The sequence below is a fragment of the Nomascus leucogenys genome, chromosome 15, assembly GCF_006542625.1.
Source record: "Nomascus leucogenys isolate Asia chromosome 15, Asia_NLE_v1, whole genome shotgun sequence".
Classification (NCBI taxonomy): domain Eukaryota; kingdom Metazoa; phylum Chordata; class Mammalia; order Primates; family Hylobatidae; genus Nomascus; species Nomascus leucogenys.
The window spans coordinates 62,785,023-62,801,938 of record NC_044395.1 but is presented as its reverse complement, the minus strand read 5'-3'; the positions used below and the strand labels follow the sequence as shown (position 1 = coordinate 62,801,938).

Sequence of the window (16,916 nt, the reverse complement as noted above, 5' to 3'; positions counted from 1 at the left end):
ACCTCCTAGGTTCAAGCAATTCTCCTGCCTCAGCCTCCCGAGTAACTGGGATTACAGGCGTGCACTACCATGCCCGGCTATTTTTTGTATTTTTAGTAGAGATGGGGTTTTGCCATGTTGGCCAGGCTGGTCTTAAACTCCTCACCTCAAGTGATCTACCCCCCTCGGGCTCCCAAAGTTCTGGGATTACAGGCGTGAGCCACTGCACCTGGCCTGACTTTGCCTTCTTTTTCCCTTAGTCTGGAATATACTCCTGCAGCTCTTCACATGACTGGTTTCTGTTCACCATTCAGGTCTTGCCATTCAGTTGAAAAGTGACTTCCACAGAGGCTTTTTAAAGTTAAAGTTTAGGCCGGACGTGGTAGCTCATGCCTGTAATCCCAGCAGTTTGGGAGGCTGAGGTGGGCGAATTGCTTGAGCCCAGGAGTGAGATCCCATCTCTATAAAAAATATTTTAAAAAATAAATAAAGTTGAAGTTTACATTTAAAGTTACCCTCCCCATCTAGCCTTCCACCATCTATTCACTTCTGATCTTATTTTCCTATTTTATTTTCTTTTAGAACTTACCACTTTCTGAAAGTATTCTACTTGTTTATTTACCTATTCACTAGAATCCTTGAGAGAGAGGACCTTATCTGTTTGTTCATCACTGTTTCCTTAGCAGTTAGAATACTGTGTGATGTCATCACCTAGAAGATGAGGGTAAAAAAAAAAAGAAAAGAAAAAAAAAAGAATAGTGCCTGATACATAGTAGGCCCTAAAGAAATATTTGGTGAGTAAATGAATAAATTTCATTTTCTCTAGGCTGTAAGATCTTTGAGGTCAGAGACTGTTTTTTGCAGTATTATATCCCAGCTCCTAGTGTGGTGTCTTATCATGGTACAAATAACTTAATATTTTAAAAGTTGGGTTTATTGCCAGCCATGGTGTGCACACCTGTAGTCCCAGCTACTCAGGAGGCTGAGGTGGGAGGATTCTTGCGCCCAGGGATTCAAGGCTGTGGGGTGCTATGTTTGTGCTTGTGAATGGCCCCTGCACTCCAGCCTGGATAACATACTAGACTCTGTCTCAAAAAAAAGTACACACACGCACAGGCGCATTTTAAAAATAAATTTGGATTTACTGAGGTATCTTTTACATATGGTAAAAGTCACCCTTTTCCTTGGCTACTGGATACCATTAAAAAATATTTTTAAAATGTAAAAATAAAGTCAGTCTTTTTAATTTTATAGTTCTGTGAGTTTTGACAAATATATCCAGTTGTATAAATAATACCACAGTGAGATACAGAACATAATAAATGTTTTCTTTGTAATAAGTGAATCGCTAACAAAATCAGTAATCAACCATCAGTATTGGTGCTATGTGGGCACTACCAGCAGATCAGCCTCACTGTTATTAACATAGTTTATTTGTCATGCAGGTGAACGGGAGATTGGAACAGAGGCCAAAATGCTGCTGTTGGCCCGGGAAGATAAGAAACTTCAGTGCTTGGGACTACAGAGCAGGCAGCTGGCAAGTGGTTCATATATGACCTTTGAACTCTGAGGCAACCTGGGTCACTCTGTGTCTTAGAAAGCTATTTTGGAAACATTTCTACTTGCTCCCTGTGTTCACTTTTGAGAAGGCTGCATGAGTAAGAGGCAGTACAGCGTTAATGACTAAGGGTTGTGGGATTTGGAATAAGGGCAACATTGAAATCCCAGTTCTTTTTTTTTTTTTTTTTTTTTTTTTTTGAGACAGAGTCTCACTCTGTCGCCCAGGTTGGATGGAGTGCAGTGGCACAATCTCGGTTCAGCTCACTGCAACCTCCGCCTCCTAGGTTCAAGTGATTCTCCTGCATCAGCCTCCCGAGTAGCTGGGATTACAGGCCCACCACCATGCCTGGCTAATTTTTGTATTTTCAGTAGAGACGGGGTTTCACCATGTTGGCCAGACTAGTCTCAAACTCCTGAATCAAGTGATCCACCTGCCTCAATCTCCCAAAGTGCTGGGAGTACAGATGTGAGCCACTGCACCCAGCCCTAAATCCCAGTTCTTGTGCAATACTTGCAGAGAATAAAAAAAATAAAATAAATCTCAGTTCTTCTATTAATACTTAATGGTTCCAGCATTGGACAAGTTACTTAACCTCTCTGAGCCTGCTTCCTCATCACTAAACTAGTCATAATAGGGTATGTGATGAGGATTAAATGGTCTACTGTTTTGTGATCTTTGTTAAGTCACTTTCCCTCTCTGGGCCTTAGTGTGCTATATGTAAAATGATGAAGTTGTATAGATTTTCTTTATGAGTCCTGCTACCTCTAAGGTAATGTGAAAAAATTCTGAGTAAAGAACTCATGCCCGCTGGGAATGGTGGCTCATGCCTGTAATCCCAGCTTTCTGGGAGGCCCAGAAAGGGTGGATTGCTTGAGTCCAGGAGTTCGAGACTGGCCTGGGCAAAAAAACCCATCTCTATTAAAAATACAAAAAATTGGCTGGGCATGGTGGCATGCACCTGTAATCCCAGCTACAGCTACTTGGGAGGCTGAGGTGGGAATATCACCTTAGCCTGGGAGGTCGAGGCTGCAGTGAGCCAAGATTGCGCCACTGTACTCCAGCCTGGGGAACCAGAGTGAGACCCTGTCTCAAAAAAAAAAAGGGACTCATGCATTCAGGACTCTTGATCAATTAATGAACAAACCATTAGTTGAAGTTTCTTCCTACATCCTCTGAATTTTTGCTGGCAGATTATGTTCTTAACTAAATTCTCTCTTCCCAGAGATTAGATTTTTAAAATTTCCTTCTAGCTCCTGTAATCGTCATCCAGACAACTTTAGTGATTTGATTTGGCCACAGGGTTTGCTGTTTTCATTTCATCTTGTTACTCCATTGTGCTGGTGATGTTTCCATTTTCAAAGTTTGTTTCAGGAACATTACCATTTTTGCTAATATCGCCTTTGGACTTGAGTTTCCATGCTGGCTTTTACTTCCAGAGGGCAATCAGGTTTTATTGTTTGTTTATTTTGTGTTTTGCCTTTTCTTTTTAGCATGTTTGGGGAAGACATGATCAGTTTGAGCTAACAGTAAGGAGAAAATGAAAATCTAATAATTTTTTTTCAGATTCATGGGGAGAATTGTGATTCTTTACATCGCTACTTTATTTAAGCCTGTTCATTTTCCTACAAAATACCCTCCTTCAAAAGGTTGAAGTGACATGGAGCAAAACTTACATGTGGGAATTGCAAGTGTTTCTCAGAAAGTTGTCATGAAAAAGGGGCAAAGAAGGAGTTTTGGTGGTGAGGATCCTGTGAGACTGTGTTGAGTTGTAGTAGTTGGAAAACTGCTACCTCAGAGTATATTACATAAACTGCTCAAGTCCTTAGCCAACCTCAGGTTCCTGAAATCCTGGGATTACTTCCTTCTCAGTTTTTGGTGAATGTGTAATTTACCATTTGAGAATAATTAAAGAGGGAAGGAAGAAAATATCTCAAAATATAGTGAAATTTTTCCTTCTTTGGTGCCTGTTTATTCTTGGAAACAAATTAATCTTTAAACAGCATTTTTGCCTCCTACTTGTTCCCAGGTGTTCCTCTTTATTGGCTCAGATGCTTTCAACTGCTGTACTTTTCTCTCTGGCTTCTTGCTATTGGCTGGGACTCAAGATGGAAACATTTATCAGCTGGATGTGAGGAGTCCAAGGTGAGTCACCATTCATTTACATGATGCAGGTCTTCTACAAAGTGGAAATTTTTATTGGCTTTAACATTGATTTAGCCTAGCATATAGATAACTATTGAATCAAGGGTATATTTTTCCATTTACAAAGGTTTTCCAGTCTGAATTTTCTGATTGTTCTTATTATTCCTGGACTCATTAAAATATATGATTCATACCATTATGATTGTCTGACTAATGATTGCTTTGAAAATTAAGCTTAAATATAAACTAACATTTCATTTAAATTGTTTGTCTAGAACTTTTAATCTTAAAGAGCTTAGTAATTTTCTCTTACATTAGACCCTGCCTACCCTAAGATTGAAAGATTGAATGATTTTTATTTATTTATTTTTTGAGATGGAGTCTCCCTCTGTCACCCAGGCTGGAATGCAGTGGTGCTATCTCGGCTTACTGCAACCTCTGCCTCCCGGGTTCAAGCAATTCTCCTGCCTCAGCCTCCTGAGTAGCTGGGATTACAGACGCGCTGCCACACCCAGCTAATTTTTGTATATTTAGTAGAGACAGGGTTTCATCATGTTGGTCAGGCTGATCTTGAACACCTGACCTCTTGATCCGCCCGCCTCAGCCTCCGAAAATGCTGGGATTACAGGCATGGGCCACTGTACCCAGCCCTGAATGATCATTTTTAGTTCAAGGAACCCAGCTCTGTTATGTAGTTTTGATCATGACCTTTCTAAACAGGCTTTTCTTTGGTCTTAAAGATATCCAAAGAGAATCATACAATCTCTCTGTTGCAGGATTTAACAATTTCTACAATTTTGTCCCTTCCTCCTTTGATTTCCTTCCTTTTTTCAACTGATACTTATTGAAAATAGCTTCTGTGGGCATCAGGCTTGGTTCAAGGCACTGAAAACCAGAAATAAAAGGTACAGACTCTGGGCTGGGCGTGGTGGCTCACGCCTGTAACCCCAGCACTTTGGAAGGTCAAGGTGGGTGGATCACCTGAGGTCAGGAGTTCAAGACCAGCCTGGCCAACATGGCGAAACCCCGTCTCTACTAAAAATACAAAAATTAGCTGGGCATGGTGGCGCATACCTATAATCCCAGCTACTAGTGGGGCTGAGGCAGGAGGATCGCTTGAACCTGGGAAGTGGAGGTTGCGGTGAGATCATGCCACTGGACTCCAGCCTGGGCAACAGAGCGAGACTCTATCTCAAAAAAAAAAAAAAAAAAGATACACACTCTACCTTTGAGGCACCTGGAGTCTAATGGTAAAAAGATGGACAAGTAAAAGACTGTTGTGCAGTGTGATCACTTGTCTGACAGGGCTAGCCACAGAAATTTAAGGAAGCACCAAAAAGGAGAGGGAAGGAGGTGAGACTGCTTCTCCAAGGAAATGAGAAACATTGGGTCTTGTTGAGTAGGAAGTTGCCAAGTAAAGAAGGAGGAAAAGAGCTGGCCTCGGTAGAATCCCATTTGTAGAATCCTATATATGAAGGCATGTGAAGGGGATTGTTTTCAGGAGTCTATGACAGCTATGTTCCCTGCATATGAGGGCAGTGGTGAGAAGTGATGCCAGCAGGAAAACAGGAGCCGCTCTGACCTTACCTGCCATTCTAAGTTTATTCCAAGAGCAGGGAAGAAATTCCAGTAGATGGTGACTAGCTTATACCTTTTCTTCCATCATTTCAGTTACTTAATTTTTTTTCGTTTTCTTTTTTCTTTTTTTTTTTTTTTTGCCTCCACAGAGATAAGGAATCTCTGGTCACTATTATAAAATCACCCTTACATATATATTAAATTGATTCTCACTGAGCTTTCTTTCTTTTTTTTTTTTTTTTTTTTTTTTTTTTTTTTTTTTTTGAGACAGAGCCTTGCTCTGTAGCCCAGGCTGGAGTGCAGTGGCGCGATCTCGGCTCACTGCAAGCTCCACCTCCCGGGTTCACGCCATTCTCCTGCCTCAGCCTCTTTCTTTTTAGAGTCCTGACAATTTTAATATTTTACAACAAATCTTAATTCTTTTGTTAAGTGAAAAGTTTAACATACTGCTAATATTGTTATCTTCAACCCATGTCATACCTGCCTTAAAAACCTCAGGATTTGGGTGGTGACTTAGTTCATGTTTAGAGACATAGATGGTTTTCGAATTACCTTAATCTGCCAGTTAAGGTTCTTGCCAGGAAAGAAACCATAGAAATGTTTAATCTTTCTCCACATTTTATCCTGTTTGCTCTTATGTGGTTAGTACTATGTGTTGAATATAGTCAAGTATTGCTTTTGAAGAAAGAAAGTAAAATTTCCTCTTTCTCTGAATCCTAGGGCTCCGGTACAAGTCATCCACAGATCAGGAGCACCAGTTCTATCCCTGCTAAGTTTCAGAGATGGATTCATTGCTAGCCAAGGTGGGTCCATGGGCCAATTGAGAGAGATGCTTCTCTGTAGTTCAGTTAATTAAACATAGTTTTAAGTGTCTGGTCTATGGCTGGGTTGGGGCATGGTCCCCCATGATTCTTTAGCATATTGTACCTATCAATAGTGTTTATCACTCTACGTTGTGATTGTCTGTGTCCCCCTCCAGTTCAAGCTCCTTGAGGGTGGTAACTGTGCCTTATTCATTGTGTTATTCCCAGAATTTAGCTCAATGCCCACCACTCTTCTGCTCTAAAGGAGCTCATAGTAAGGCAGACAGACATGTGAATATTTGATTGCAGTCCAGTTTGATAAGGACTACATCAGAAGACTGCATGAGGAAATGGAGAATAGCTAATTCTAGAGGTAGGAGTGCTGTCAGCAAGGTCTTCGTGAACTACGTGACATGTAAACCGATAAAGATTTCACCCACTGGAGATGTAAAGAGGGACACTGAAAGCTGAAGCTATTGTATATGCAAAGTCATAGATGAGGCAAGCGGGGGCAAAAGAAGAAGAGCACTAGCATTTCCAGAGGGCCTGCTATGTAGTAGGTACTGTGTTTGATGCTTTACATACATATTCTAGGTAAAGCGAGTATCTTGATGTAGCCAGGACAAACTCTTTGGAATGGAGTTCAGGAATGGTGTTGGGGAAATGTCTGGAGCAAAGTGTACATTAAGGGACACTGGATCCTTGTAGGAATGATGTAGGTAAGGAGGACTGGACTATACAGCCTGGAGGGACTACCTACCTACCTTGAGAATTTCAGTATGTCAGTTAGGATGTTTTAGGCTGTTATTTACAGAACACCCACCTGAATATGGTTTAAACAGTTAGGAAAGTATACTGCTTCATTTAACAAGAAGTCCAGAGTCCACTTCAGATTATATTTATTTAGTGATTTGAAAATAAAGTCAACCAAGGAGACTAAGGAAACTTGACAACTAAGTCAGTGGTATTCTGGATTGGATCCAGGATGTTAAGGAAAGACTGGTGAAAAAAAAAAAGTATGCTGTTTAGGTGGTAGTAGTGTACCAATATTGGCATCTTAGTTTTGACAAATGTAAGGTGATAACATTTGGGAAAACCTGAAACTGATTAAGGGCATATGGGAACTTTTTGTATTATCTTTAACTAACTTTTCTGTAAACCTAAAGTCACTCCAAAATATAATATTTTTTATATATATTTTTAATTTAAAAAACAAGTAGGCTGGGCACAGTGGCTCATGCCTATAATCCCAGCATTTTGGGAGGCTGAGGTGGGAGGATCACTTGAGCCCAGGAGTTTGAGGTCAGCCTGGGCAACATAGGAGAACCTGTCTCTACAAAAAATAAAAATTAGCCAGGCATGGTGGTTCATTTCTGTGGTCCCAGCTACTCAGGCGGCTGAGGTGGGAGGATCACTTGAATCTAGGAGGTGGAGGCTGCAGTGAGCCATGATTGTGCCACTGCATTTCACTCTGGGTGACAAAGCGAGACTCTGTCTCAAAAATAATTTTTTTAATTAAAAAAATATTAAAAAGATAGTGACTGGGCGTGGTGGCTCACGCCTGTAATCCCAGCGCTTTGGGAAGCTGAAGTGGGTGGATTTCTTGAGGTCAGGAATTTGAGACTACTCTGGCCAACATGGTGAAACCCTGTCTCTACTAAAAACACAGAAATTAGCTGGCATGGTGGCACACATCTGTAGTCCCAGCTACTCAGGAGGCTGAGGCAAGAGAATCGCTTGAACTTGGGAGATGGAGGATGCAGTGAGCTGAGAGCACGCCACTGCACTCCAGCCTGGGTGACAGAGTGAGACTCTGTTTCAAAAAAAAAAAAAAATTAAAAATTAAAAAATAAGGTTGGGCACGGTGGCTCACACCTGTAATCCCAGCACTTTAGGAGGCCAAGGCAGATAGATCACCTGAGGCCTTGATATTTCTTGCCTCCTCTGTCCACCTACAGGCCATTTTACTGATTATTAACATCTCTGGCTGGGTGCAGTGGCTCACATCTGTTATCCCAGCACTTTGGGAGGTCAAGGCGGGTGGATCACCTGAGGTTAGGAGTTTAAGACCAGCCTGGCCAACATGGCGAAACCCCATCTCTACTAAAAATACAAATATTGGCTGGGCATGGTGGTGTACACCTGTAATCCCAGCTACTTGGGAGGCTGAGACAGGAGAATCACTTGAACCTGGGAGGTGGAGGTTGCAGTGAGCCAAGATTGTACCACTGCACTCCAGCCTCAGCGACAGAGTGAGACTCCCTCGCAAAAAAAAAAAAAAAAAAAAAATCTCTGTTGCAAGGTGATATGTGGGTTATATGAGGAGTGTAGGTGGAGAAGAGCTAACTTATGGTTCTACTTTTTGTACTTTTTTTTTTTGGAATGTTAGAAATTTCTTTATTATTACTTATTCTAACTAAGCTCCAGCTTAAAAATCTGCAGAAAATTTCAAATCACTGTTGATAACCCACTTTCTTTTCTCCCACCCAAATTCTTGATCAAGAGTTTTTCAAGTAAAGACATGATCTTCTCTCTTCTGTATAAAACTTTATGAAATAAAGGCAAAATATTGTGTATATCTTGCTGGAAAATGCTGCCCAGGGCTCTGGAGATGGTGGCTGCCCCTGCTCCTTTCACTGTCCAGGTCTTGAAAGACTCTAGCGTGAACTGTCTCTTCACAAAACAAGTCTACCACTTGCAGCATTTATCATTTTGAGGGTCGAAAACTTTCTCACAAAGTCTCAGTCCAGTCTCTTGCCTTAGATGTTGTAAATAGGCCCTCATCACTTCATCTTCCTGTTTGTTTGCAGGTTTGGGATAAATTGCATTAAGTGGAAAACCAGGTTCTCCAGGAATGGGAGAGTTAGTGATTCCCAGTGTATACATTTCTTTCTTACCTTGGCTTTTGGAATTGCACTTCTGGAGTTCCTTCAGACACTCAGAAGCGTAGAGAGAGATACATATCAAGGTCCTATCAGCTTCATTCTTAACTTCATAGTTTTTGAAGAAGACATTGGCCTTGAAGTAATAGATGGCTTCATCCACAGTATCTGTGTCTTTCATCTCTCTGGGGGCAGGTCCTTTGAATTGACTTCTGATAGGTAACAGTGCCATGTTTCCAATGAGTTGGATGTCAGGATCCGAGAAGATCCTGACAGATGAGAGAAGAGTGGTAAGCTGGCATCTTGGTGGCGCCCGGGTTTCAACCCAGAGGAGCAGATTTTTTGTACTTTTCTACTTTTCTGCTGGGAAGAAGGCAAGGCATAACTTCCAGTACTGATATCTAAAGGCAAAGGGAGTAAGATTATAACTCTGTTTTCAGAGGACAAAACTAAGACAACAAGAGAAAATTATCAGAAACCACATTTCAGTTAGTTATAAAGGAAAAGCTTTCTTTTCTTTAAGAAAGAAGCTGCCCTGAAGGTAGTGAGCACCCCTAACTCTGGAGATGGGCAAGTGTAGGCTGTTTGGCCGCTCTGCCATGTGTTGTAGAGGGAGTTCTGTACTGGTTTAGAAGTTGCATATAGGCCGGGCGCGGTGGCTTACACCTGTAATCCCAGCACTTTCAGAGGCTGAGGCGGGCGGATCACAAGGTCAGGAGATTGAGACCATCCTGGCTAACATGGTGAAACCCCGTCTCTACTAAAAATACAAAAAATTAGCCGGGCGTCATGGCGGGCGCCTGTAGTCCCAGCTACTTGGGAGGCTGAGGCAGGAGAATGGCGTGAACCCGGGAGGTGGAGCTTGCAGTGAGCCGAGATCGCGCCACTGCACTCCAGCCTGGGTGACAGAGCGAGACTCCATCTCAAAAAAAAAAAAGAAGTTGGATATAGATGATCTTTGAGGTCCTTTGGAACTCTTTGATTATTAGTGAGGAGATTTAAATTGCCAGATTAAACAAAATAAAAAACTTTTTGATGGAAATTGCCAAACATATCTAAAAGTAGACAGAATAGCACAATGAACCTGCTATACCCATTATCCAACTTAAGCTATTATCAATATATTGCTAATCTTGTTTTACCCATTCCCTTGCATTTCTCAGTCTTCATATATTTTGAGATATATCATGAGCATCTTATTTCATCTGTCAGCATTTCTGTATGTCTCTCTAAAAGATAAGGATTCATTTTTGGAGAAGGTGATTTTTAGTAATAATGCAAAAAAGGGTAAGGTACTACCTCGTACATGCTGCTGCTTGAATCTAGATTAACAGATACATTTGGAAAACAGTTTTTCAGATTTCCACAAAGTTTGAAAAGGTTAATATCTGCTGATTCTTTTCCAAGTCTTTATATATACAAAGTCATAATCTTAATACAGAAAAAACTTTATGCATAAAGATATTCGTTTATGCACATGCTGTCAACCATATAAAATAGGCACAAAAAAATAGATCAAAATGTTAACAGTAATTGCCTTTGAATGGTAGATTGGGGTGATTTTTCTACCTCTGCTTTGTTTATTTTTAAAGTTTTGTTCAATGAGCATGTACTACTTCTATTTATTTATGTATTTATGTATTTATTTTGACACAGAGTCTCACTGTGTCGTCCAGGCTGGAATGCAGTGGCATCATCTTGGCTCACTGCAACCTCTGCTTCCCGGGTTCAAGCGATTCTCCTGCCTCAGCCTCCTGAGTATGTGGGATTACAGGCATGCACCACCATGCTCAGCTAATTTTTTTTTGTATTTTTACTACTTTTATATTAACAAAAAGAAATCACCTTATTAAGCAGTTTATAGATCACCCCTATGATTCATTTGTTTCATTTGTCTATGCTCTTTTAAGAATTAGATATACTTTCACTTTCTTAGTGTAACTGTCCTCTTTCTCCTAGTGTATACAGTCAAATTTACAGATTGAGGAATAATCTGGGAACATTTTAATAGGGAATATCTACACAAATGTTTCTTTAAAAAAAGTTAGACATTTTTTTGACATTCCCTATTAAAAATAATCTAGGATAAGTTTATAAATACACACATACACACACATACACCTGTGGTTGCTTGCTCTGTGCCTTTGGCAGGCATTGCTAATCAAAAACATCTCTTCTTCCCACAGAACTAGCACTTGCTCTTCAAATCCAACCCAGCTCAGCATTCTAGGCAGCCACTATAGATCATCATAATTGGCCCACATAGGCTGGGCACAGTGGCTCATGCTTGTAATCCCAGCACCTTGGGAGGCTGAGGCAGGTGGATCACCTGAGGTCAGGAGTTCAAGACCAGCCTGGCCAACATGGTGAAACCCCGTCTCTACAAAAATTAGCCAGGCTTAGGCCAGGCGTGGTGGCTCACGCTTGTAATCCCAGCACTTTGGGAGGCCGAGGCGGGCGGATCACGAGGTCAGGAGATCGAGACCATGGTGAAACCCCGTCTCTACTAAAAATACAAAAAAATTAGCCGGGCGTGGTGGCGGGCGCCTGTAGTCCCAGCTACTTGGAGAGGCTGAGGCAGGAGAATGGCATGAACCCGGGAGGCGGAGCTTGCAGTGAGCCGAGATCGCGCCAGTGCACTCCAGCCTGGGTGACAGAGCGAGACTCCATCTCAAAAAAAAAAAAAAAAAAAAAAAATTAGCCAGGCTTGGTGGCGGGCACCTGTAATCCCAGCTGCTTGGGAGGCTGAGGCAGGCGAATTGCTTGAACCCGGGAGGTGGAGGTTGCAGTTTGCTGAGATCGTGCCATTGTACTCCAGCCTGGGCAAAAAGAACAAAACTCTGTCTCAAAAAATAAACAAAAAAAAAGTTGGCCCACGTAATAAGATCTATTTGCCATTCTGGGTCTCTGGACCATCTTCTTTACACTAGTGATCTACAGAAGCAAATAAAAATACTGAGTTTTTAAACTCTGGATGCAGTTTTCTCTTAGTTATATGAATTTTCTTTCTGCCTTTCAGGTGATGGAAGCTGTTTTATTGTCCAGCAAGACTTAGACTATGTCACTGAGCTCACTGGGGCTGACTGTGACCCTGTGTACAAGGTACAGGCCTGAGATGACACCAGACCTGGGTGATTCTCATGAGAGATCTAGGGCTTTTACGAGACTGAATCCAGATACCTTGTGGTCATTAGGGATGATAAAATAGTGCTTATTGTATAAGCAGTGGGGTAGGATGGCAAGAAATCAAGAGCTTAAGTCAGAAGTGATTTCTGGGCCAAGCATGGTGGCTCACACCTGTAATCCCGGTACTTTGGGAGGCCGAGACAGGCGGATCACTTGAGGTCAGGAGTTCAAGACCAGCCTGGCCAGCATGGTGAAACCCTGTCTCTACTAAAAATACAAAAAAATTAGCTGGGCGTGGTGGTACATGCCTGTAGTTCCAGCTACTTGGGAGGCCGAGGCAGGATAATCGCTTGAACCTGGGAGGTGGAGGCTGCAGTGAGCCTCAATCGCACCACTACACTCCAGCCTGGGCAACAGAGTAAGACTCCATCTCAAATAAAAAAAAAAAAGAAGTGACTTCTGGCTGACAGCTGTAACCCCAGCACTTTTGGAGGCTGAGGCAGGTGGATCACTTGAGCCCAGGAGTTTGAAACCAGCCTAGGCAATAGGATGAGACCCCCATCTCTACAAAAAATACAGAAAAATTAGCTGGGCATGGTGGCGCACACACCTGTAGTCCCAGCTACTCATTTGGGAGGCCAAGATGGGACGATTGCTTGGGCCTGGGAAGTTGAGGCTGCAGTGAGCTGTGATTGTGCCATTGCACTCCAGCCTGGGCAACAGAGTGAGACCCTGCCTCAAAAAAAAAAAAAAAAGTGACTTCGTCACTTACTAGCTCTAGAAACTTACTTTACCTCACTAGTCTGTCAATTCATCTATAAAGATAGCAATATGAAAACTCTTTGTAAATACATTCTATAAATATTATTCATTATTATTATTATTAAGACTTCTAGACTGATTTTCTCATTTGATTAGAATAGAAAGAGAAAAACAAAAGGGGAAATATTTATTGACCAGACACTGTGCTGAATGTTTTATATACATTATCTCATGTAATCTTTGTTACTATTTGTTGAGGTGTCAGTATTACTATTCCTATTTTTCCTATAATTTTAAAAAAGTTGTACAATTAATATCTGTAAAAGTTCAAACAATACAGAATGATACAGATTTAAAAGTCTTCTTTACGACCTTTTTGGTTCCCTTTCTCTTTTCCAGAAGTAACTAGCATTAAAAGTTTGGAACATATTTTTCAAGACTATTTTCAGAGAATTTGCACAATTACATCTTTATGTATTAATGTAAATAATATACTTTTATCTTCAGTTTGTACATAATTGAGACTATCTCTATATATTGCCCTGTGACTTTTTTTTAATTACCATCTTAGAGCTGTTTCCAGGTAAGTGCATATAGATCTATTTCTTTCTTTTTTTCTTTTTTTTTTTTTTTAAGATGGAGTTTCGCTCTTGTTGCCCAGGCTGGAGTGCAATGGCGCAATCTCAGCCCACTGCAACCTCCACCTCCCAGGTTCAAGCGATTCTCCTGCCTCAGCCTCCCGAGTAGCTGGGATTACATGCATGTGCCACCACACCCGGCTAATTTTGTATTTTTAGTAGAGACGAGTTTTCTCCATGTTGGTCAGGCTGGTCTTGAACTCCCGACTGAGGACTGCCTTGGCCTCCCAAAGTGCTGGGATTACAGGCATGAGCCACCGCGCCCAGCCATCTATTTCATTTTTAAAAATTCTTGTGTAGTGTTCCGGCCGGGTGTGGTGGCTCACACCCAGCATTTTGGGAGGCCCAGGGGGGGCGGATCACGAGGTCAGGAGATTAAGACCATCCTGGCTAACACGGTGAAACCCTGTCTCTACTAAAAATACAAAAAAATTAGCCAGGCGTGGTGGTGGGTGCCTGTAGTCCCAGCTACTTGGGAGGCTGAGGCAGGAGAATGGCGTGAACCCGGAAGGCAGAGCTTGCAGTGAGCCAAGATGGCGCCACTGTACTCCAGCCTGGGTGACAGAGCGAGACTCCGTCTCAAAAAACAAACAAACAAAATTCTTGTGTAGTGTTCCGTATTTTGAATCAATATATTTCCATTGTACAAATGAGGCAACTGGGGCCCGGGTGGTTGAGAAAGTTGCCCTAGGTCATGCAGCTAGTTGGTAGTAAAGCTGAGATTAAGTTAACTCCAGAATTCATGCTGTTTTCCTTGAGGAGTTGATGAAATCCTCCTCAGAAAAAAAGACACATATTCAGAACTTTTTTGCATCCAATTTTATAAGGTTCAAGAGTAGTCAAGCCCATCTCTGAACCATCTCCTCCCTAGAGGCAGACCATCTGTGCTAAACCTGAACAACACTAATGGGTTTGCTTTCCACTTGGGCCAATTAGTTTCTCTGTTACATAGTCATGGTGCATCCCGACCATTGGTGATTGGGATGCGTCCATCACTGTGGGCCAGCAATTTTTGTAAGCACATATTATGGATGTAATTCTGTTGCCTTCATAAAGCCTCCTCAGACTCCCTGGGACTAGTGTGTGTCAATCATAAGCCTCCATCTTTTTGAAATGGAAGAATCCCAGGCTTCCTTTAAACTGTGAATTCTTGTGTTCTAGGTAGCCACATGGGAGAAGCAGATCTACACATGCTGTCGAGACGGTCTTATACGACGCTACCAGCTTTCTGACCTCTGACTTCTTGGAAAGAGCAGTCCTGGTTAGTGAAAAGGTTTGACCCTGATCAACAATGAGCAGAAACATCATCAGTCCTTCCCAAGGACCATGGCGTTTAATGTCTTGGGCACCCCTTGGAAATCACAGAAAGTCAGCTGTACTGGCTGTATGGAACTCTCATCCCAAGACCTACTTTGAACTGAGTAAGAAGGTCATTGTGCCAACTGCATTTGTCCCAACTTCTCCTTGTATAAACTCACCCCAGCAACACAGGGCAAGGATATACATGCTTTTAGTTTGTTCTTAAACCAGTTGTGGTAAATGTTTACAAGGACCTCAGTACTAAAGCCTGTTCCCTGGAGGAAATAAAGAAAATATGTTTGGAGGTGTCTGAATATGAAAAACTTTGTTAAATGCTCTTACTCCAGCAAAAAGTTGGTCAGGATGATGGAATTCCTTCCTCAGCACTCCCTGTTGCCTGGCCATAGAGAAGGCCTGCTTGGCAGTAGCAATAAATGTCCTGTAAGCTGCAACCTGGGAGAGATTCTTATGCAGGTGGTAACCAACTGTCCCAGTTTGCTTGGAACTAAGGGGTTTTCTGTGACTTGAAACTTTCAGTGCTAAAACTGGGGCAGTCTCAAACCAACATGATTGGCCAGCCTATATGTATGTAGGTGAGGAAACTGAGTCATAATCATTGTAAAGGCATTGGCTGTCAAAGTGTGGTTCTTAGAACAGCAGCATCAGTATCACCTGGGAACTTGACAGGAAATAGAAATTGTTAGGCCCAATCCTAGACCTAAATCAGAAATTCTACAGGTACAGCCAGCAGTCTGTATTTTAACAAGCATTCCAGGTGATTCTGATGTATGCTAAAGCTTGAGAGCCACTGATCTAGAGGAAGAGATGGTGGAGGGCACTTTAGTCACAGCTGGAACCCAGGGCTCAAAATGACAAGATTGGTCTGTAGGAGATGAGGCCACAGAGGTTGGCAGAGCCCAAATGGTGAAGGAGCACGAATGTTAGCTAAGGAGCTCAGACTTCACATGGTTGGCAGTGGGGAACCACTGAAGGGTTTTAAGCAAGAGAATGGCATGGTCACCTCCTTTTTTCTCTAAACATAAAAATGGAATCATAATGTATGTATTCTGTGGCTTATTTTCACTTAATGTCTCAGATTTTCCATCTCAGTACATATAGACGTTCCTCATTCTTTTTTAACAATGTCCAGAATATGGATACCATATTATTTATATTTTTGAGATTATTAGAGAAAAGTTTCTTGAAAGATGTAACACTTGAGCTGGGACATGCAGATTAAGATTTCAATTTATTTAAGGGAGGAAGGTCATTTCTGGCTGGGGTAATAATGTTGTTGACAGAGTTCTTTTTTTTTTTTTTTGAGACGGAGTCTTGCTGTGTCACCCAGACTAGTGCAATCTTGGCTCACTGCAACCTCCACCTCTCAGGTTCAAACAATTCTCCTGCTTCAGCCTCCCTAGTAGCTGGGACTGCAGGCATGCACCACCACACTCGGCTAATTTTTTAAATTTTTTGTAGAGACGGAGTCTCACCATGTTGCCCAGGCTAGTCTGAAACTCCTGAACTCAAGTATTCCTCCCACCTTGGCCTCTCATAGTGCTGGCATTACAGGCATGAGCCACGGCACTCAACCAGGAACTTTGTCTTAACTTTAAATCCCATTTTTTTCTACGACACCCTGTTGCTTAAACCAAAGTGTAAAAAGAAAATACTGCAATTCATTTAATATCTACTCTGTTCTAGATACTATATTTATATATCTAATTCTTACAAGACTCAAAAAGCGAATATTATTGTTTTATTCTGATAAGGAAACTGAGACTCAATACATTGAATACCAGAGGCTTCATTTGGACCTTGGACAGTCTATACACCTTCTGCTGCACTGTGTAATCACAGGCAGGTAGCAAGAGACCTTTGTGACTAGAGCAATTTCATTTCAAGGTACAATTTGTGACAGGGTCAGGTAGACCAGAATGGACATATTCCAGAACTTAGAAATATTAAATCCTAGGAGCTCCAGGTGGAACATCTAAGAAGTCAGATTAAGAAAACAAGATGAGGCTGGGCATGGTGGCTCACACCTATAATCCCAGCACTTTGGGAGGCCAAGACGGGTGGATCACCTGAGGTCAGGAGTTTGAGACCAGCCTGACCAACATGGAGAAACCCTGTCTCTACTAAA

At 41.9% G+C, this 16,916-nt stretch overlaps 1 protein-coding gene and 1 pseudogene across 4 annotated transcripts in view; one reads left to right on the top strand and one right to left on the bottom strand.

Annotated features, from left to right (window-relative positions):
- Nucleotides 1-15,084, top strand: part of PAAF1 (proteasomal ATPase associated factor 1) — a 47,757-nt gene extending 32,673 nt beyond the window's left edge. For all 4 annotated transcript variants that reach the window (XM_003254732.4, XM_012505823.2, XM_003254733.4 and 1 more), the window contains 5 exons: nucleotides 1,425-1,516; nucleotides 3,567-3,682; nucleotides 5,981-6,063; nucleotides 11,965-12,047; nucleotides 14,633-15,084. In XM_003254732.4, coding sequence (XP_003254780.1) covers nucleotides 1,425-1,516; nucleotides 3,567-3,682; nucleotides 5,981-6,063; nucleotides 11,965-12,047; nucleotides 14,633-14,710 — 452 coding nt within the window. In that variant the 3' untranslated portion in view covers nucleotides 14,711-15,084. The remainder of the gene's footprint in view (nucleotides 1-1,424; nucleotides 1,517-3,566; nucleotides 3,683-5,980; nucleotides 6,064-11,964; nucleotides 12,048-14,632) is intronic.
- On the bottom strand, nucleotides 8,738-9,177 carry LOC115838545 (annotated as a pseudogene).
- Nucleotides 15,085-16,916: the final 1,832 nt, after the last annotated feature.